Here is a 22,600-nt window from a genome sequence, read left to right on the forward strand (position 1 = left end):
GATTCTTAGGTCTCTGCCATGAATAGCTGAGTAGATGGAGGTATTATTTACTGAGATATTACCTATTGTGGAAGGGGACCAGGTCTAGGGAATGGAAATCAGGAAACTCAGAGCTGAATCAGGATTGTAAATCATTGTAATTAGCATTGTAAGTCTTTGTGTATAGTTGGTGATTGATGCCATGGATTAAAAGCCACCTGGGTGGAAAGCATAGAGAGAAAAGGGAACACTGGTATGCTGGTAAATATAGGTCATCATCTGGAACCTATTGGTATGTAGAGAGATTCTGTCTGATTTGTGTAATCTGCTGACTTCTATTCTGGAAGCTAATGTGGCTGTTTGCAAGTTAACAACTACATTAAAAAAAATCCTGAAAATTGAGTAATTACCTCGAGCAAGCCAATATGAACCACCTCAAGCAATGGAAAAAAACCCAGAACCAACTCTATAGTGATGCCAACGTTTAATGGCCAATTAGATGAAGATGAGCCTGAATATATGACAGAGAAGGAATAACCATAAAAGAAGCAATAGAAGAAAGCATGAAATCAAAGAACCAAAAAGAAAAGTGTTTCAAGGAGGAGGAGATTAATCATGGTGTCAGATACTTCTGAGGTCAAGTGAGATGAGACCTAAAAATGTGGAGGTTACTGTTCATTATAGGAACCCTATTTCAGGGGGAGTAGAAGTACAAGTTTTAAATAGATTGGGAATGGTAGTATTGATGGAAACATTAGACAGATAGATGTGAGATGAATTGATGAGATAATATACACAGATAATTCTAAAATTTTATAGTTGTGGACAGTAAAAAGGTGGAGGCTAAAGGAGTATATGCAAAGAGGGAATTTTTTTTAAAGATTTATTTGTTTATTTGAGAGACAGGGTTCCAGACAGAGAGAGGGACAGAGAGAGAGGTCTTCCATCTGCTGGTTCACTCCTCAAATGGCTGCAGTGGCCAGGGCCAGTCTGCAGGAGCTAGGAGCTTTTTCTGAGTCTCATGTGGATGCAGGGGCCCAGGGACTTGGACCATCTTCCACTGCTTTTCCAGGCACAATAGCAGGGAGCTGGATTGGAAATGGTGCAGCCAGGTTTCAAACCATTGTCCATATAGGAGGATGCCGGCGCTGCAGGTGGCGGCGGATTTACCCACTACACCACAATGCTGACCCCTGCATATGACTTGTAAAGTTTACCTGTTTCACGAAAGAGCATTATCATTTATGTTGCTTTAAAAAATAAAAAAGCAGTTGAGAGAAGGGAAAATATTTTCAAAATAGATGGAAGAAACTTACCTATATAATCAGTATGTGCATAGTACAATATGACTGTTTTTAAAAATGACTATCAGGAGATGACTCATCAGAATGTCACTTGAATAGGCAACCATTTTCATATGTTACATTTTAAAATGACATTTTTCCTTTTTAGAAGTTGTAACAAAGTTTCAAAAAACAATCTGAAGTTTTTCTACATTTAAGTAGCATACCATCAAAGGCAAATCAAAAAAAAAATTATAAAGTGCCTTACAGTACATTCTGATGGATGGTTATATAAACAGTATGGAATGAATTTTGAATAAGATGAGAGACAGTGAAGTGAGCTGTCTTAACTGAGCCAATTGTGACAAAGTAGAACACTGATCTAGAGCCAGAAGATCTAAGTTCTCCTTAGAAATCAATAATAAAGTGGTTTCCTATGGTGTTTTTGTCAAAAAAAGTAGTTCTATGATTGTTTGACTGTCCCCCTTTCTAGACCATAAGATCAGTGAAGACCAGCGTGAAGTTTGTTTCTACTCACCTTTGTCCTTTGTGGATTCATCTGTAGTACTTAGCATGGTAACTAATGCTCCATCTGTTGAATCAATGAATAGGCATCAGATAGTATATAAAAATCTAATGGTCTTGCCTTATCCTTATCAACATGCAATTAGTGAGGCCTGTACTACACTTATATATAAAGATGTAATTAGATTTGGACAAGTCAGTTTGGACATCTGTAAGCATTTTATTAATTCAAAGAATATTAAAATATGCTGTATAAACTACAGACATGAGATTTAATACTCTATTATTTAGTTCTTCAAGTGAATGCTGACTCATAGAACTCTGTTTCTCATAAAACTCAAGTTCTAACTTTTAATCTTACAGAAATGGAGCTTACAGAGATCATCTCACTCTGAAATTCAGATCTTTAGTTTTGCTTATATATTTCTGATCATTAATCATGATGATTTATTAACAATATTAAAAGTTCTATCTTTTGCTTATTATTGAATGCTATTTATTTTGTTTCCAACACAGATACTTATGTTTTCTGTTACACTTTGGGTATCACACCATTTCACAAATTTAATCATATAAATTTTTATAACAGTTTGTAATAGGCATGATATTTTTCATTCTCCACATGAGGACACTGAGCACACATAATTTTGGAGTTTATTGATTGTAGTTTGTTTATTCCAGGACTGGGCTTTGTATATATCACATGTTTTTATTTTCGCTAATGTTTAACTAAAAGTTGAACCTGAGTTTAATATAACATAGAGAAGAGCCTGCGCCACGGCTCAATAGGCTAATCCTCTGCCTGCGGTGCCGGCACCCCAGGTTCTAGTCCCAGTTGGGGCGCCGAATTCTGTCCTGGTTGCTCCTCTTCCAGTCCAGCTCTCTGCTGTAGCCCAGGAGTGCAGTGGAGGATGGCCCAGGTCCTTGGACCCTGCACCCGCATGGGAGACCAGGAGGAAGCACCTGGCTCCTGGCTTCGGATCAGCGCAGTGCGCCAGTAGTGGCCACTTGAGGGGAGAACCAATGGAAAAAGGAAGACCTTTCTCTCTGTCTCTCTCTGTCTAACTCTGCCTGTCAAAAATAAAAAATAACATACAGACACTCAAATATGCAACTCTGCTTTATATAAGAGGCTTGTATAAAAGCCTTTTTTTCTAAAAAATATAAATGGTTATTCTTTACTGTAATGCCCAAACATGGTTATAGATTTGTTCTCAGTGGGTTTACTGCTTCCTTTGCGGGTCTGTACTGTTCTAGAGGATTCTCCTCTCTGACTTTGTTATGTGAATTTGTCTTCTGTTATTTTTTCTGCATTCAGTTGCTACTTAAGAATGTAATTTGATCTGGGACTCTTCCTCTTTTCCTCCTCTATTTTCAGTCTATAGAAAGAGAGAAGTTTAGGGTAAGTTTTGTATGAAACAAACACTAAGAATAAATCTAAATGTCTTGTTTCCAAACCAAAATTTCTGCCATTTAAAATATTTTAAAATGAAATTAACATTTTTTCTTTATAAGTTTTATACTTACACAACATCTAGAAAATATAGAAAAGTAGGAAGATTAAGATTTAGTGTAATTTTTCATATTCCTTTTGCTTTTTAATCATATAGTTAATATATTATTGTTTAAATTTATTTTCCTGGGCTCTTTTTTGATTTTATAAGCAAATAATAACTCTGGAGAACAGATTTACAAGCAGTGTAAAGGAGAAAATAATCTACAGAATTCTGCCACCCCACATTCCACTGTTGTTTAAATCTAGGTATATTTCCTCACCATTCATGCAATACTCTTTTTTCTTTGCTTTTTATCTGTATATTCTGTTTTTAAAGGATGGTTAATGGAAGAGCATTTCAAAGGTTCTATGTGAAATGTGATATGAAGAAAGGTATACTGATTCTTTGTTAGATATTTAATTAGTCTTTATTAAAGAGACTCTGGGTTGAATTTTTCAATGTATTTAAAATAACAAATAAAATTTAAGTTGAACAATCTAGTCCTTTTTGACATTAAACAAAAAAAGGGCTAACAAACACACAATTGGGTAAAACAGTTCAGAAAGGTGTAAATTGAGAAGTTCTCTCTCTCTAGTTTTCCCCCTTACATACTGTAAACTTCCCAGTTACAACTACTTTTGACCTGTTTTTGGATGTCCTTCTAAAAAGTAGTTCTGAGGATTTTAAACTGAATATTAAAAACTTGGGCCATTATCAGTCAAGTTCTTTGGCAATCAGTGTGTTGTTATATGCTGACTTTTTGTTAGGATTAATAATACTTTGTTTATAGCTTCTCTACTCTGTATCAAATTGAGCCATTGTTTATGTAATCATTGAGATGTTGTTCTTTATCATATACCAATTTGCAAACCACTGTGTATTTTGCTATACTTTAGAGGACTTCAGTTCATGAAAACGTCCATTTCATTCTACTGATTCTCATTGTCATCTCTCAGCTGTAGTGTTAATAGCTGCTAAAAACATTAAAAAGATTTGTTGAGCACATTAGTTATAACTTATAAGATGTTATTAAATGTGAGAGATCAATTATTTTATTATGCATAAATTTAACATGTTCAAAAGAGGAAGAATGATTTGACTTTTTAAGAAACAGTTTCTTTTCAATGAAGGGTAATCTTTAAATGCTCTCTATAAAGTAGTTCTGACAAAAGCTGAGAGCTTCATTGAAGAGTGAATGAATGACTATACTTGTAATCATCAAGTAGTGCCATCCTTATCAAAACATCTTTAGCAAAAAAAAAAATGGAGATGTCCATATATACTACTGAAGTTTTAGTTTCTCCATGTTGAGTATAGTTTACAGTTTTAGCTCAGGCATTAATTATCTCTGTGACCTAATGCTAGTCATTTGTGTTCTCCTGAATTCAGTTTCTTTATCTACAAGTTGAGGGATTTGAACAAAATGATACTAGCCCCTGCATCACTTCAAAATAAAAAGAGGAATCAAGATATTTTCTGGGTTGGCTCAACAAAGTTGAAAAGTAAATTTTTTTTATTTCAAATTAAAAAATATTGTTTTGGTCTGAAAATGTGGGTGTCCCTATGCATATGTGTAGTCAGGCAGGTAGTTGAAAGGCTGTCTTGGTCCATTTTCTGCTTCTGGAAGAAATTACATGAGGGGCTGGCGCTGTGGCTCAGTGGTTTAAGGCCCTGGCCTGCAGTGCCACCATCCTGTACGGGCGCTAGTTCAGGTCCTGGCTGCTCCACTTCTGATCCAGCTCTCTGCTATTCTGGGAAAGCAGTAGAGGATGGCCTAAGACCTTGGGCCCCTGCACCCACGTAGTAGACCTGGAGGAAGCTCCTGGCTCCTGGCTTCGGACCGGCTCAGCTCTGGCCATTGTGATCATCTGGGGAGTGAATCGATGGATGGAGGATCTCTCTCTCTCGCGCTCTCTCTCTCTCTCTCTGGCTGTACCTCTCCTGTAACTTTATCTTTCAAGTAAATAAAAATGGGTCTTTGAAAAAAAAAGATATTACATGAGATTGGGTAACTTATACATAAAACTTTATTTGCCTACTGGTTCTAGAGACGGAGAGGTCCAGAAGCATGTCTCTGGTATCTTGGGAGAACATTGTTGCATATTCTATGGCATAGAGGCAAGGGAACACATGCAAGAAAGCTAACTTTTAAAATAATGCACTCTGTGATCTTCTGTATATTAGGATAATTAAAAATGAATCTTGCCGGCGCCGCGGCTCAATAGGCTAATCCTCCGCCTGCAGTGCCGGCATACCGGGTCTAGTTCCAGTCGGGGCGCCGGATCCTGTCCCGGTTGCCCCTCTTCCAGGCCAGCTCTCTGCTGTGGCCCAGGAGTGCAGTGGAGGATGGCCCAAGTGCTTGGGCCCTGCACCCTCATGGGAGACCAGGACAGGCACCTGGCTCCTGGCTTCGGATTGGCGGGATGTGCCGGCCGCAGCACACCGGCTATGGCAGCCATCGGGGGCTGAACCAACAGCAAAAGGAAGACCTTTCTCTCTCTCTCTCTCTCACTGTCCACTCTGCCTGTCAAAAAAATTTTTAAAAAAATAAATCTTGATGAGGAATGGTATGGGAGCGGGAGTAAGAGGTGGGATGGTTTGGGAGTGGGAGGGTGGGTGTGGGGGGAGGAGCCACTGTGATCCAAAAGTTGTATTTATGAAATTTATATTTATTAAATAAAAACTTTCTATAAAAATAAGTTAAATAAATAAAATAATGCACTCTGGTAATAACTAACTCATTCCTACAGTACCCCAAACCAGCATGAATCCCATCAATGAGAGCAGTACCTGCTAATCTAATCACCACTTAAAGGTCCAGCTTCTTAATACTATTATAATGGCAATTAAATTTCAATTTTGGAAGGGATTTTTAAATCATTGCAAAGTATAGCCTCAAATAGGACCTTTTGTGCCACATCCAGATGTATCCCTGTCACATCTCTAGATATATCTCTTGACATTAGGAATAACCCAAATTGCAAAGGTAAATCAGGATGTTAATTTCAAACAAGTGTGAATAGGAATTGTACTTGAAGTAATAAAGCTTTTTACACAGAAGAAGAAGAATTGACTTGGGAGTTCATTTCTTCAAATAACAGAAATTCTGTTATTGGCCTTTTCTTTTTTAAGATTAACTTTATTTACTTGAAAGGCACAGTTACAGAGAGAGGAGAGACAGACATACTGAGAGAGAGAGATCTTCCGTCTGCTGGTTCACTTCCGAAATGGTGGAAGCCAGGAGCCTGGAGCTTCTTCCGGGTCTCCCACAGGGAAATTGAAAAGAAAGGGGGAAATAGTACTTTAGTATGATCAAGGACTAAGCACCAGTGAACAGAAAACTTGTTTCAGACTTTGTAAGGACTGTTTTGCCCCTGCTTCTAGAGTGTAGTTAAGACTCCAGGAGTCACTACATAAAGATAAGGGTATTTACCGGAGGTCTGCACTTTGGTGAGTTTGGATTCTCGTTTCTTTCTCACGCACTCTATGAGACTAGCAGAAGTTCCACTGAAACTTCTAAGACTCCATTCTCTCCGGAATTTTTGCTTCCCAAGTCTTGGATATTTTCAAAGTCTAAACTTGAATTTAAGTTTCCCTACCCCTTGACTTCTCTGTCTCATGGTAGGCTTCCTTTGTGGGCTTCTTAGGCTATTAGAAGTCTCTTGCCCATTTTGACTTGAGATTCAACTCATGTCCTCAGGTTTACAGTAACTCAAAGAATGTTAAGCTCACCTCAGTGAGCTGGTGTGTCATCATTTATTCCATTTTATTTATTTTAGTGAAGGCAATATTGCAGTTATGCATTTGAATGAATATTTTACTGTGGATAGTGAAAAGTTTAATAAGTTACAGATTTTTCATTAAAAGGAAAGTACAATACTAGCATGCACATTGAACCCTAAACTCGAAATACTGGATTTTAAGACTCAAAATGAAAAACTACATGAAGAAAGGCATTTACAAAACTCAATAATGTTTCTCATTTTACATTTATTTTCTCTTGTCTAACAAGCCTTTTCGGATGACTGCAAGTAAAATAAAATAGTGTCTTAAAAGTCATTCACTTATATTTGTTTATGAATATAATCAAAACACAGCTAGATGTGTAATTTCTGCCACTATAGATTATGAATCAGTTACTAACATAGAAGTGAACCCAGCTGCATACTCTAACCAGAGTGTTAGATGGCAAGTCAAGAATTAGCAACAAAATTTCTGGATTCCTTTCTTCCTTATGCCTTCATTTTCTTATTAGAAAGAATTACCTTTGAGGCTGGGATGGAGATATATATATATATATATATATACACATATATATATATATATATCAATGGAAGGTCCTGTGTAATTGTCAAGGAAAAAGGACTAATATTTTGAATTTTTTTATTTATTTGAAAGATAGAAAGAGATAGAGATAATCTTCTATCTGCTGGTTCACTGCCCAAATGCCCACACAGCTGGAACTGGGCCAAGCTGACATCAGGAGCTGGGTGCTCAGTCTGAGTCTCCCACATGGGAGGGACCAAATTACTTAAGTCGTTAACTGCTGTCTACCAGGATGCACAATAGCAGGAAGCTAGAATCTCAAGTGAGCCCAGACACAAACCCATGCACACCAATACTGTGTGCTTTCCAATTGTTGTCTTAACTGCTATGCCAAATGCCCAACCCAAGGGCTAATTTTTGATTTTTCTTTTGTTATTTGGAAACCCTAAGAATTTACTTCTCAAACCTCCAACAACCTGAAACAGGAACCCGGGCCCTAGCTGCTGTGCTCTGAAACCCATTGCTGCTTTTGTGCTTAAGACCTATTTCCCAAGGCTGTTCCTAGCCAGCGACTGAAGCCTACGCACCCTCTCAACCCCTGGAAGTCAAAGCACTCCCTCGTGAACTTGTTGAACCTTCCTTAGACTGTACAGCAATCAGGCATGACTCCACTTAACCTTCCTTGCCTCTGTTCCCCGCTGAGGATTAGAGTTGCACTGTGGTCTGTCAGCTTTCCCAGTTTTCCCTGGCTCTCTCCCCATTTTCTCTTACCAGAATCTCCCTTAATGAAACTGTTGCTTATTTGGCATCTGTTCTCAAATGCTCGAAACTAACATTCTCCTACTTTTTCTACAGCTAGATAGTGTCATACGAAATTTCTAAGGAGAAAAAGATGATTGCTATAACTTTACTGACAATATTCTTGTAGTACTAGATTTTTAAGATTAGGAGAGATAAAACTTCATGAAAATCTGCAGTTTTTCAGAATTTTTTTCTCATATTAGTTTATACTGATATTCTTGCTGTCAGAAGGTAGTAGTAGATCTATTTGTTGCATATATTTTGGTAGACCTTGCTTTCCTTTTACGTGATTTATTCAGGAGTATTTATTAGTGTTAAAATAATACTGTTTTTCTTTACAGAGTTACAGTGAAAGATTCGTTTTCATTGTGGAGTGGTATGATCCAAATGCTTCACTTCTTCGGCGCTATGAGCTTTTGTTTTACCCAGGGGATGGATCTGTTGAAATGGTAAATGCACCTTTTTTTTTTTTTTTTTTTTATGTGAAAGCTAGCAAAGGGGAGGCAGGTGGGATAGAGAAAGTTTTTTTTTTTTTTTATGCAGTTACTTTTTTTAAGATTTATTTATTTATTTGAAAGTCAGAATTAGACAGAGAGAGAAGGAGAGGCAGAGAGAGAGAGGTCTTCGACCATGTACTGGTTTACTCTCAACTGGCCGCAATGGCCATAGATGGGCTGATCTGAAGCCAGGAGCCAGGAGCTTCTTCTGGGTCTCTCACGTGGGTGCAGGGGCTCAAGGACTTGGGCCATCTTCTACTGCTTTCCCAGGCCATAGCAGAGAGCTGGATTGGAAATGGAACAGCCGGGACTCGAACCAGCATCCATATAGGATGCCAGCACTGCAGGCGGCAGTTTTACATGTCACTCCACAGCGCCAGCCCCTGCAGACTATAATATATATATATATGTTTGTGTTTATTTTATTGTTTTTGTATATTCATTATAGTACCATACAGGAATATAACTGTGCCTTTATTTTTAATGTCAAAAATAAGAATTTTTCTTAGAAAACTGAACTGGGATTATTCATGTTTTGGATTAAGCAATAATCAATAAATAGTTTAAAGATTATCATCATCACAATATGTTGCCATCATTGAAATATATTATGTCTACAAAAGTAAAATTTGAAGAGGACTGAGCTAAGAGGGCCCTGTTTATTTATTGTGATCCCTCATTGGAATTGCCTTCAATGAATGGGTATATTTGATGTTGCAATTTTGTGTACTTAAGAAAGCAGCAATTTGGACATGTGGCTATCTTTTTTTTGGGATTTGGTAGGCCCTAAATTACTGAATGATTTGGCTAAAAAAAATTCTTTTTGAAAATATTTAGTTGTAGGGCCAGTGCTGTGGCGCAGTGGGTTAACGCCCTGGCCTGAAGCGCTGGCATCCTATATGGGCGCTTGTTCGAGACCTGGTTGCTCCACTTCCCATCCAGCTCTCTGCTATGGCTTGGGAAAGCAGTGGAAGATGGCCCAAGTCTTTGGGTCCCTGCACCCGCTTGGGAAACCCGGAAGAAGCTCCTGGCTCCTGGCTTTGGATCGGCGCAGCTCCGGCTGTTGCGGCCAATTGGGGAGTGAATCATCGGATGGAAAACCTCTCTTTATCTCTGCCTCTCCTCTCTGTGCAACTCTTTCAAATAAAAATAAATAAATCTTTAAAAAAATTTAGTTGTAATAAGAGGTTTTTAAATTATTACTAGATTAGATCATGGAATCCAAAATTAAAATCAGGGAATTAAAAATTAGAATGTGAAAAAAATGGGATTTGTATTTGCTGCGAAGAAGAAATGGAATGTAACTTGTCTGATGGCAGAAAGGAGAATTTCCATCTTGTAATAAGATTAGCATTCCTATTGATAACTATTTTTTAATTATATTGCTGTTGGTTCTAGCATGATGTGAAGAATCATCGCACCTTTTTGAAGCGGACCAAATATGATGACCTGCGCTTGGAAGATTTATTTATTGGCAACAAAGTGAATGTCTTTTCTCGACAATTGGTGTTAATTGATTATGGAGATCAATATACAGCACGCCAACTGGGCAGTAGGAAAGAAAAGTAAGAAAACAATTTCGTAATTTGTTTTTCACTATTAAAACATTATGTGTAAGCCATGGTACCAATTTCTAATTTCCTGTTGCTGTCTTGTGTTTTCACAGTACAGAGATTTTTTTCAGTAATCTACTTCAATGTTGATGACATTTTTAGAAATTTTATTAAGTAAATTCTGTGATTTGTTCATCAGTGAGAATAACAAAGTGATATCCTCAGTCTTAGGCAGTGACTATTTCCTGGGGAGAAAAGTACAAAATTCTCATATGTTCCATCATTCATTCTTAGTAAAATAAATGTCATTTGGGAACTAAGAATATCTGAATATAAAAAAATCTTGGTGCTTAAGGTAAACTTGACTTATGGGGAAAAAAGTAGTGAGTATCAAAAGCTCAATAGAAACTCAAAAGAAATAAAAGATACTTCTTATGCAAAGCTTTGTGGAAGGTTTGACCTGCATCATAAAAAATGGATTGAATTGGCCGGCACCGCGGCTCAATAGGCTAATCCTCCACCTGCGGCACCGGCACACCAGGTTCTAGTCCCATTCGGGGCGCCGGATTCTATCCCGGTTGCTCTTCTTCCAGTCCAGCTCTCTGCTGTGGCCCAGGAATGCAATGGAGGATGGCCCAAGTGCTTGGGCCCTGCACCCGCATGGGAGACCAGGAGAAGCACCTGGCTCCTGCCTTCGGATCAGCGCAGTGTGCTGGCTGCAGCGCGCCGGCCGCAGTGGCCATTGAGGGGTGAACCAACAGAAAAAGGAAGACCTTTCTCTCTGTCTCTCTCTCTCACTGTCCACTCTGCCTATCAATCAATCAATCAATAAATAAATAAAACCTTTAAAAAAATGGATTGAATTTTTACCCAGTTAGATGAAGTAAGGTCAGAGGAATGAGTATAACCAATGGTACAGAAGCGAGAAATTCTATGTCTTATACTAGGCAGAACCTAATTATTCTGCTTGAATAACTCAGTGATTAAAAATATTTTTGGGGAGCTGGTGCTGTGGGATGATAGGTTTAAGTTTCTGCCTGCAGCACTGGCATCCTGCATGAGCACTGGTTTGGGTCCTGGCTTCTCCTCTTCTGGTCTGGCTCCCTGCTAATGGCCTGAGAAATAGTGGAAGATGGCCCAAGTACTTGGGCCCCTGCACCCAAGTAAAGCTCCTGGTTTTGGCTCAGCCCAGCTCCAGCCATTGTGGCCATTTGGGGAGTGAACCAGAAGATGGAAGACCTCTCTCACTGTCTCTCCCTCTCTCTGTAACTCTGCCTCTCAAATAAATAAATAAATCTTAAAAAAAATAAAAAATACTCTTTGGTTAATTAGTAAAATAACAGCCTGAATTAGGATTGTAGCCATAAGTATAAAGAGGAAGGAATGTGTGGAATTAAGAGTAGAGTCCTAGTAGTAATGATAAACACACCACGGCTATTAGCTATTAAACTGTGAGGAAATGTGTTGAATAATTCGCATGCATCATTGAGTTAAACTCCACAAAAACCATACAAAAAAGGTACTATTATTACCTCCACTTTTGCAGATGGGGAAGTTAAAGTTTAGAGATGTCAGGAAATATGGCTGAGGTCATACAGCAAGGCAAGATGAAAGCTCATAGTTAGTCTGAATCAACAATGGGAGGATTCCGGGGCGGGGCGGGGTGGGGGGGATGTAGCATAGCAGGTAAAGCCGCCACCTGTAATGCCAGTATCCCATATGGGTACCATATCGAGTCCCAGCTGTTCCGATCCAGCTCTCTGCTATGGCCTGGGAAAGCAATAGAAGATGGCCCAAGTGCTTGGACCCCTCCCATGTAGGAGACCCAGAAGAAATACCAGGCTGTTGGCTTTGGATTGGTCCAGCTCCAGCCACTGTGGCTATTTGGAGAGTAAAACAGCAGATAGAAGACCTCTCTCTCTCTCTTTCTCTCTCTGCCTCTGGAACTCTGCCTGTCAAATAAATAAATAAATCGTTAAAAAAAAAAAAAAAAAAGAATCGGAGGAGTCAACCATAGGAAAATTGATAGGGTCTAGAAAATGATTGCTTTCATTCTGTCTCATTCATTTTTATGTCTCCTATGGCACTTCACCATTACAACCATCTTATCTGTGTTATCTGAGTGAACTAATGAAAAATAATTTAAAACTTTACTTTCCTTTGTCCATTTCCTCCCTGTTCTCAAATGATGATCTTTAAAATAAAGATTTATTTATTTATTTGAAAGGAAGAGTTACAAGAGAGAGAGAAAGAGAGGGCTCTTCTATGTGCTGGCTCACTCCCCAGATGGCTTCAAAGGCCAGTCCTGGGCCAGGCCAAAGCCAGGAGCTTCTTCTTGGTCTCCCATTTGGGTGGCAGGGGCCCAAGGACTTGAGTCATCTTTCATTGCTTTCCCCTGTGCATTACCAGGGAGCTGGATCATAAGTGGAGCTGGGACTTGAACTGGTGCCCATGTGATATACTTTATGAGTACTGTTAAAAAAAAGGAAATCATATTAATAAATTGTGATATAGGAAATTTGACCCCTCTTATCTTTTGCTAAAGACTGTTGTACTTCGGGGCCGGTGCCATGGCTCACTTGGTTAATCCTCTGCCTGCGGCGCCGGCAACCCATAGGCCCAGGAGGGCAGTGGAGGATGGCCCAAGTGCTTGGGCCCCTGCACCCGCATGGGAGACCAGGGGGAAGCACTGGCTCCTGGCTTTGGATTGGTGTAGTTCCGGCCATGGCGGCCATTTGGAGGGTGAACCAATGGAAGGAAGACCTTTCTCTCTCTCTCTCTCACTGTCTAACTCTATCTGCCAAAAAAAAAAAAAAAAAGACTGTTGTACTTCAAACAGTAATTTTTTTCACAGGGCATGTCTCACAAAAATTTGCTGAATTAATTAATGAATAAATGAGATTACTTTGGTAAAAATAGCTGGTATGTCTGGAGGAAGAGTTTCTGTGCAGCAGGCATTCCTGCCTTCTTCCTTCTCCCACTGCGTGGGGCCTTTGCCATGAAGTAGAAAAATTACGGTATTGTGCCCTCAGCCTGTGTCTTTATTCTTGGTCAAAGTTACATTTGTCACTCTGACTTTTCCTCAGTCTTGATTTAGAAAAGAGAGCAAGTTGAAGATGTAGCTAAAAACCAGGCTATGGAGAAAACAGAGACTTTTGATCATATTTTTCTTCTATGTATAGATTTTCACTGTTAGCAAAATGATGTTTTAACTTTTAATTTCTATGTTATGAGTTCACAAGATTCTGAGACTAAAATTGACTATATTTGCAATGAAATTTTAGTTCCTTTGTCATTTTGGGTTGGCTCTGATTTGTGTGGCTTATATTTTATATTGTTTTGTGTTTTTTTAATGTTTGTGGAATGATTGTTGCAGTACTTAAAAATTTGTATTAATGGTATAATTAAGGCTATAATGTATAAATATTCCACAACTATTTAATTTGAAAGGAAGAAAAATACCCCCAAGATGTTTTCTGATGTCTACAACCCAAATAACTAGTTGAATGCCTAACATCTGAGCGACCCCACAGTAATATGGTATTTCTTTCCATGACCTCACTAACTCTTCTTTATAAGGCCTTTGTAATTCTTGAGGTGGTCTGATGCCCAATGTGGGTTTTAATACATTGGTGGTCATGCAGGGGTAGTGAGTGCCTTATAAAAAAAGAAGACCAAGGATTCTCATTTTAACTGTGAAACAGGTGGGGGGAAATTAGTTAGTAGATAAATAGGAACCTTTTATAGTTATGAGATCTTATGGTAAATGTCTATGAGATTAAGGAAATGCCAACCATATTACTTTATTTATAAATAATAAATATCCATGGTTTCCATTTATTGGCACACACTATATGTCAGTCAGTGTGATAGGCACTCTACTTACACAGTGATATTCAGATTAACTTATTCTTTTTTTTTCTTTAAGATTTATTTATTTGAAAGTCAGAGTTACACAGAAAGAGAAGGAGGCAGAGAGACAGAGAGAGAGAGAGAGAGAGAGGTCTTCCATCAGCTGTTTCACTCCCTAGATGGCTGCCATGGCTGGAGCTGTGCCGATCAGAAGCCAGGAGCCAGAAGCTTCCTCCAGGTCTTCCATGTGGATGCAGGGGCTCAAAGACTTGGGTCATCTTCTACTGTTTTTCCAGGCCATAACAGAGAGCTGGATTGGAAGTAGAACAGCCGGGACTCGAACCAGCACCTATATGGGATGCCGGCACTGCAGGCGGCAGCTTTACCCACTATTCCACAGTGCCGGCCCCAGATTTTCTTTTAAACAAACAAAAAAGCAAATGAGTTAATGAATTAGGGAGTAAGGGTTAATAATGTGACCCAGTGAAAAGAAAATAATAATAGCCATAACAATTATAATTTTTATATTTTAATTGATTTTTCTGAAGGAAATGTTAATTCTGTAGGCTTTTTCTTTTAGGAATGGCTGAGTAACATGGTCACACTCTCACAGCTAGAAAGTAAATACAAACCAGTGTTTTTTTTTTTGTTTTTTGTTTTTTGTTTTTTTTTTTGACAGGCAGAATTAGACAGTGAGAGAGAGAGAGAGAGACAGAGAGAAAGGTCTTCCTTCCATTGGTTAACCCCCTCAACGGCCAATACGGCCGGCGTGCTGGGCCGATCCGAAACCAGGAGCCAGATGCTTCCTCCTGGTCTCCCATGCAGGTGCAGGGCCCAAGCACTTGGGCCATCCTCCACTGCCTTCCCGGGCCACAGCAGAGAGCTGGACTGGAAGAGGAGCAACCAGGACAGAACCGGCGCCCCATCCGGGACTAGAGTCTGGGGTGCCGGCACCGCAGGCAGAATTAGCCTAGTGAGCCACGGCACCGTCCCAAACCAGTGTTTTATTCTAAAAGTCATTCTATTTCTATTAAATACCTAATCAATATGCTGATAACTACTCTTGAAAATGACTGGCTTTAAAACCAGAGAAACCAAAGGATTCTATTTTTATGTGATGATGGATTTTAAGTATTTCTACTTTATAAGTGTAGTTAATGAAAATATATGCAGCATTATATATTTGACTGACTTAAATTGTGTCACCGTTTTCTTTTCTGATTTTTTCATAACTGTGAATAAGTTATTAAATCAAACAAACATTTTGGTGATTTAAATAAACTTCCTAATTCAAGAGTTTCAAAAATATATTGCTTCATTTAAATGAAAAGTATATTATATTGTGTGTCTATCAGAGTCCCCAGAAATGTATTCTGTGTAATAATTATAATTCAGATTAGCTCTCACCTGAGTATAGTGTCAAGGAAAATTTAAAAAGCAACTGCATGCTTCACTTCTTTCTTTCTGGAGGAAACCTGTAGTTTAGGAGATGGGTGAAGTTGATCTCCATATAGCTTATCAACTAATTATGAGTCAATTAATTATCCATATATGTCCATAGAATTCAATTTAACTCACAAACTGGACTCAGCTTTCTAATTTCCTTTGATTGTAGAAACCAGATATTTCATTCACATTTTTATCTTTTTTATACATATCCTCTAATAAAATGGATAAAGGTTTTTAGTTGTCATTGAGTTAGAGTATTTGATTTTAATTTTGACTAATAATGAATTGATGCTTTATGATTCTATTTATTAGATATGGATACATAGTACAATTTGTGTCTTTTTAAAAACTTATTACCCTTAACTAGAAACATTGAGATAAATTTCATGGGAAGAATCATACACACACATACACATATATATACATGAAAGGAGGCTTCAAAAAGTTCATGGAAAATGGAATTCAAACATCAGTTTATTTTGGTGCAAAAATGTTGAAATCCATGCACAGTTTTTTCATTATAAAAATATCCCATGAACATTTTGAAGGCCCTCATATGCACAGATTCAAAATTTTCAAATTTTTTATACTAAATTAAACATTTAACTCCATTTTTCTCTGCAAATACATAAAATATATATTTCCCATGCATATGAAATGTGATAAATGAGGTATTAAAATGTTTACTTTTGCTAGCTTTATATCTATAGTAAGAATTTTATAAAAAAAACATTGAAAAATAATGCCAGTATCCTACAGATTGTCCATTAGTTTTTAGTGCATATTTAAATTTAGTTATCCTCAATCCTATTGAATCTCAAACAGGAAGCCAGCTACCTCATCAAATTGAGAAATAAAACTATCACTAGATTAGGTGAATGACATTACACTAGATGCTAAGTTTACAAAAGGCAGTGTCCAGCATTCTTAAATCCCAAGTCAAGCCCAAGTCATTTGAGGCAGAAACTACCTATGGTATGGATTATCCCATCCTCTTGGCGTTAGATTCCATTGCCCTGAAATGAATGTGAGTAAACCATAAGCCAAACTGAAGGTGGGACCTTTGTTTAGAAAGGGTTTAGGAATATTTCTCCCTGGAGACAGAAGAATTAACCTAAATCACCTTTTAAATTTTTTAATACATCCTGTTAATTCCAACTATTTGCTTGGCCCAAATATACCTTATTAATATTTTTCAAAGATATTAAAATGGTATTTATGTATTTTTGACTTAATAATTTTAAGAATACTTATAGTGATCATTTGTTTATTTTCTTTATAGTTATGCTATTTTTTAAAATCTTTCAAATTCACTTATTGTTGTTTTATTTGAAAGGCAATGGAAAAGGTATGGGAGGTGAAAAGAGAGAGAGAGAAAGAGCAGGATTCTGTTTGCTGGTTCATTCCCCAAATTCCAAAACAGCAGAAGCCTCTAACTGGGACCCAAACACTTGAGCTGTCACTGCTGTCTCCCAGGGTATGCATTAGCGGGAAGCTGGAATTGGAGGCAGGGAGCTGGGGTTTGAACCCAGCACTCTGATATGAGATGCAGATATCCTAGGTCGTATCTTAATTACTGTGCCAAATGCCGACACGTTAATCTTCACATTATAATTTTATTTTTTAATATTTATTTTATTTATTTGAAAGCAGAGATACAGAGAGAGAGGAAGAGACACAAAAAAAGATCTTTGAACCTCTTGTTCACTCTCCAAATGGCTGTAATGACCAGGGCTGGGCTAGACTGAAGCCAGGAGTAAAGGAGATTCTTCAGGTCTCCCACGTGGGTTCAGGGGCCCAAATACTTGGGCCATCTTCCACTGCTTTCCCAGGCACACTAGCTGGGAGCTGAAGGGGAAGTGGAGCAGCCTGTATTTGAGCCAGTGGCCCTGTGGGGTGACAGCACCACAGGTGGCAGCTTTTTCTGCTATGCCACAACAGGAGCCCCTTGCATTACAATGCTAAGGACATATTGTTAGGTGATTTTAAATTGTTAAATCTTCTTAGTCAATTGAACCATTCTTTGCTGTGAAGTGGTCATCTTTATCTCCAGCAATGCTTTTTGTGTTAAAGCCTGCTTTTTCTGATAGCTATACAGCTCTGGTTTCTTTTAGTTAACACTTCCATGGTATGTCTTTTTTCATTCTTTCAACTTTAAAACTTTCAGATCTTTTTCTTTTTAAATTTTGGAGCCAGTGGAGGAGAGACAGCAAGATCAAATGCTTCCATCCACTGTTTTATTCCCCAAATGAACATCGTTGGGGCTGGGCCAGGGCTGGGCCCAGGGCCTGAAAATTCAGTCCAGGTCACCCAAGTGGGTGGCAGGGCCCTAGTTACTTAAGCCCTTACTGCTACCTCCCAGGATCTGCATTAGTGGGAAGCTGGAATCAGGAGCTGGAGCCAATAATTAAACCCTGGATGTGGGCATTTTAACCACTAGGTTAAACATCCACTCCAGGATCCGTCTATTCTAAATTTGTCTTTCATAAGTAGCATATTTACTTTTAAAATCTAATCTGTGCCGGCGCCGCGGCTCAGTAGGCTAATTCTCCACCTAGCGGCGCCAGCACACCTGGTTCTAGTCTTGGTCAGGGCACTGGATTCTTTCCCGGTTGCCCCTCTTCCAGGCCAGCTCTCTGCTGTGGCCAGGGAGTGCAGTGGAGGATGGCCCAAGTCCTTGAGCCCTGCACCCACATGGGAGACCAGGAGAGGCACCTGGCTCCTGCCTTCAGATCAGCGCAGTGCGCCGGCTGCAACGCGCCAGCTGTGGCGGCCATTGGAGGGTGAACCAACGGAAAAAGGAAGATCTTTCTCTCTGTCTCTCTCTCTCACTGTCCACTCTGCCTGCCAAAAAATAAAAAAAAAAAAAAAATCTAATCTGATGATCTTTTTGCTCTTTAATTTTTAAAAAAGTATCTAGTTTATAACCTCCATTTTTGTTGTAGAGCATTTTACTTGTAATACAGCTACTAATATATTTATTTGGGTTTAATTCTGCTATCCTGTGTTTTTTTCTGCCTGTTTTATTTATTATATTGGGTCCATTTCTGACTTTGGATTGTTTGAGAATTTTTCGATGCATTTTTTAGTTTATAGTATTTAGTTTTAGTACTTACACTTGGAACTACAGGATGTGTACTTATCAGAGTCTAAAGTTAGTCAGTGTCATCATTTTCTTTCTTGAAAATAGAAGAACCTGGCCGGCGCCGGACTCACTAGGCTAATATTCCACCTTGCGGCGCTGGCATACCGAGTTCTAGTCCCAGTTGGGGCACCGGATTCTGTCCTGGTTGCTCCTCTTCCAGGCCAGCTCTCTGCTATGGCCCAGGAGTGCAGTGGAGGATGGCCCAAGTCCTTGGGCCCTGCACTCTCATGGGAGACCAGGAGAAGCACCTGGCTCCTGGCTTCGGATCAGCGCGGTGTGCAGGCCGTAGCGCGCCGGCCGCTGCAGCCATTGGAGGGTGAACCAACGGCAAAAAGGAAGACCTTTCTCTTTGTCTCTCTCTCTCACTATCCACTCTGCCTGTCAAAAAAAAAAAAAAAAAAGAAAGAAGAACCACAGAAGCAGAAGCGTTGAACTCGATTTTCCATCTGGCATAATTATGTCCATTTTGCTCTGCTTTTTTTTTTTCTGTTTTTCACTATTAATGTTTTATACAACTAACTTTTAGTTAAGTTAATTTTTTTTTACTTTTTGCTTCTTATTGTTTTATCTTAGGTATTCTGTTGGGAATCTTTTTACTTTTGTTTAAATTCCATTTTTTTAGAATTTCCTTTTAAGTATGTCTATTTAGAGAAAGCTCTCTGTTTATACTCATCTGAAAATATTTTTATTTTGTTCACATTCTTGAAACTACCCTGTTTTCTGTGTTCTATCTTTCTTATTATCTGTGCCTTATTCTGAATTTTCTCAAAATTCTTTCTTCAGTTTCATCTAGTGTTCTATCAAGTTTGCCTATTTCTTTTCATTTTTGTATATACATTTTTATCACTAACGAATGTCTAATAGATTATCTTTCAAATATACTTACTCATTAGTTACAGATTATAGTTTCCTGCTGCCTGATGATGTTGTGTAGCTTGTCTTTCAGCCATAGTTTGCTGGTCATTTTACAATCTGCATAAGATGATTCCAGTATCTGAAGTATTTGTGGATCCTCTCTGTTGTACATTGTTTGTTCAGGTTCTCTGTTATGTTAATTTTCTCCAAGAGTATGTGTGGGAGAGGGATTATCTCTGTTGATAATTGCCATGTGTGTATGTATTGCATATGTGTGATGTATTTATGCAATCTATTTATATATGAGTGTGACTTATGAATCTTTGAGCTACTGTATGAAGTTACTTTATGAAAGTTCTGAGACTGCTCCAATGATGTGAAGTTGTGCAGCTGGACCACTCAAGGCCTGGTTCTTTCTGGCTCACTCTAAGGGTGTAGCCTGTGGCCCCGAATTAGGAAGGATATTTGTTGTACTCTGTCCCCTCTCCTAGTGATATATTAAAAATTAAAGTTCAAATTTGCCAGATAGGTACTGCTGTCAAGTGAAAAGCAAATTTTAGTCTCACTTTCCTGGATCTTTCTGCATACACACAATACTTTTCACTTTTTTCATAGTAATTATTTGCTATATAGTCAATTCATCTTAGTTTTTTTAAAAGAATTTTAAAACTATCTTACATCTTTTAGTTTCCAGAGGAAAGATTACCATGAATAATTTCCATTGTTGTAAGACAGTAGCCTCAGTTCAGTGCATTTTTCTTCCAGACCATGGATGCCTCATATGAAATAGTTTTCCTTTATACATGGGAAATACAAATTTTATGCTTGCAAAGAACACATAAATGAAACCACAAATTTAGCTTTGGGTTTGTGTTTAGGATGAGTTTTTATATACTTAAGGCAAATATGAATACATTTTGAAATATTTACCTTAGTATAAAGTTTATATATTTATTCTTTCAGCTCAACAGTATTCAGAGTTCATTGCACTGTACAACCTAAGAACTTTATTTATTGCACAGCAATAACACTGATTTATCTAGGGTGTTTATGGCAATCAACTAGTTATCTATTTCACAAACTTATTACTCCAGATTTTTCTCAGAGTCTGATGGTACATGAAGAGCATGGTTTTTGAGCAGCTATGTGAGAATTGTTATTTTTAAGAAATCTATATCCTGTCTTAGTTTATGAAGGCTGGGCAAACTGTTTTTTCACTGTCAATTGCTAAGGAGTTCTAATATAAATTATTGATTTTTTAACCTTGTTTTATTTTGTTTTGAGAGCATTGCTTGTTGCATAGTATGGTACTTATCTAAATGTAGCAAGGATTACTATGTGATAGATTATTACACCTAGTAGCCCCCAATGAATCACATCTCTTGGTATCCATGTCCGTCTGCCCTCAATGACTCTGAATTTGACCATATGACTTGCATTGGCCCAAGTAATATCAGCAGACATGCCTCCAGAGAATCCTTGATAAATGCCTAATATACTGCATTCTGTGTGGCCTTATATTAATAAGCCTGGTCTAGAGTCCTTGATGCTGAAAGACCACAGGCAAGAGAAGTCTAGGTGTCTCAGTTGGGTGCCATCCAGCTAACCCACTGTCAAAAGAAGCTGTTTGAATGACCCCAGGTGAAACCACAACCCAGCCAACCTACAGAACCTTGAGAAATTGTGTGTTATTTTAAGTCACTACATACTAGGATGATTTGTTACACAGCAACAGATAACAGAGGCATTATTAATGTATTCTTTGTCACCATTTTGTTCTTTGTTTGCAATCTTCACTTTTAAATCACACATAAGATTCCTGATGCCTGTCTTATTTTCCCTGCAAAAGCATATTTTAATTATTACCTACTGAACAATCATACAATGAAGACAGATTAATTATGTATTCAACCTGTTGCATCTCCTGTAGGCATCAAGAGAGAAACTGAAATTAGATTTTGAACTAAGTTCTGTTGGTTTAGAATTTTCATGTTGCTTCTTGCTCACAGACATTGATGACTATGCTGTGTGTTAAATTTTCTTTAAAAACTGTGGTTCATGAAATTACAGAATTTAGTATAAACAATTGATAAGGTAGTTTGGATTATTATAGTTATTTTTAAATTTTTTACTTAATTCACTTTATCTATTTGAAACACACACAAGCAGGCACACACATACACACATACCCATAGAGAAAGCGAGATCTTCCAAACACTGGGTCAGTACCCAAATGTCTATAACAGTCAGGACTGGACCACGCGAAAGCCTGGAGCCTGGAACTCAATTCTAGTCTCCTACATTGGTGGCAGGGATCCAAGTATATGAGCTATCTTTGCTGCCTCCCACCGTGCACATTAGCAGGAACCTGGGTCAGAATTGGAGCTAGGACTTGAACCCAATGACTGCTATATGATGCAGGTGTCCCAAGCTTTTACTTGATCATTGTGCCAAATGTTTACCCATGACTATAATATTTAATGAATGTGAATTAGAAAAATGACTAGTTTTAACTGTGTTTTTGATGAAGTCATATAATATAAAGTAATGTAAGTGGCTCATCTCCTTGAAATTAAAAAAAGAGAGTATCTGATATAATTTGAACCAAAGATAAACAGTTTCTTTTGCTATTTAGCTTTAAAACTGAGCCATAAATTATATCTAGTTGTAAGGCTATTTGAATTACATCTCCAGCTACATTTGTCACATTGGTGAAAAAAACAAGTATGAAAAGGTTAACTGTTCTTTTTGGATCACTCGAATTAATGCCAATGTTGTTAGAACAATTGGAAATTGAAAGGGAAAGTGGCAGAAATGGTTTATCATATGGATAGAATTACACTGATTAATTTTGTTTTTAAGATTCATTTATTTACTTGAAAGTTATAGCTATACAAAG

General features: G+C 38.1%; 2 protein-coding genes across 7 annotated transcripts in view; one reads left to right on the forward strand and one right to left on the reverse strand.

The window, feature by feature from the left end:
• BLZF1 (basic leucine zipper nuclear factor 1) overlaps positions 1 to 12,026 on the reverse strand; it is a gene marked incomplete in the record, with an annotated part of 78,857 nt that extends 66,831 nt beyond the window's left edge. The window contains 2 exon segments of the mRNA XM_070077376.1: positions 1,801 to 1,854; positions 11,933 to 12,026.
• Positions 1 to 22,600, forward strand: part of NME7 (NME/NM23 family member 7) — a 257,565-nt gene that overhangs the window by 41,443 nt on the left and 193,522 nt on the right. For 5 of the 6 annotated variants that reach the window (XR_007923829.2, XM_008264107.4, XM_002715560.5 and 2 more), the window contains exons 2-3: positions 8,692 to 8,799; positions 10,246 to 10,412. Coding sequence is in view for 5 of the 6 variants with exons in the window: in XM_008264107.4 (XP_008262329.1) it covers positions 8,692 to 8,799; positions 10,246 to 10,412 (275 nt within the window). In the remaining variant the exon portion in view is untranslated. Of the gene's footprint in view, positions 1 to 8,558; positions 8,582 to 8,691; positions 8,800 to 10,245; positions 10,413 to 22,600 lie in introns of those variants that run through there. The other variant, XM_070077377.1, reaches the window with a different exon arrangement.

The sequence above is a fragment of the Oryctolagus cuniculus genome, chromosome 7 (genome assembly GCF_964237555.1).
Source record: "Oryctolagus cuniculus chromosome 7, mOryCun1.1, whole genome shotgun sequence".
NCBI lineage: Eukaryota > Metazoa > Chordata > Mammalia > Lagomorpha > Leporidae > Oryctolagus > Oryctolagus cuniculus.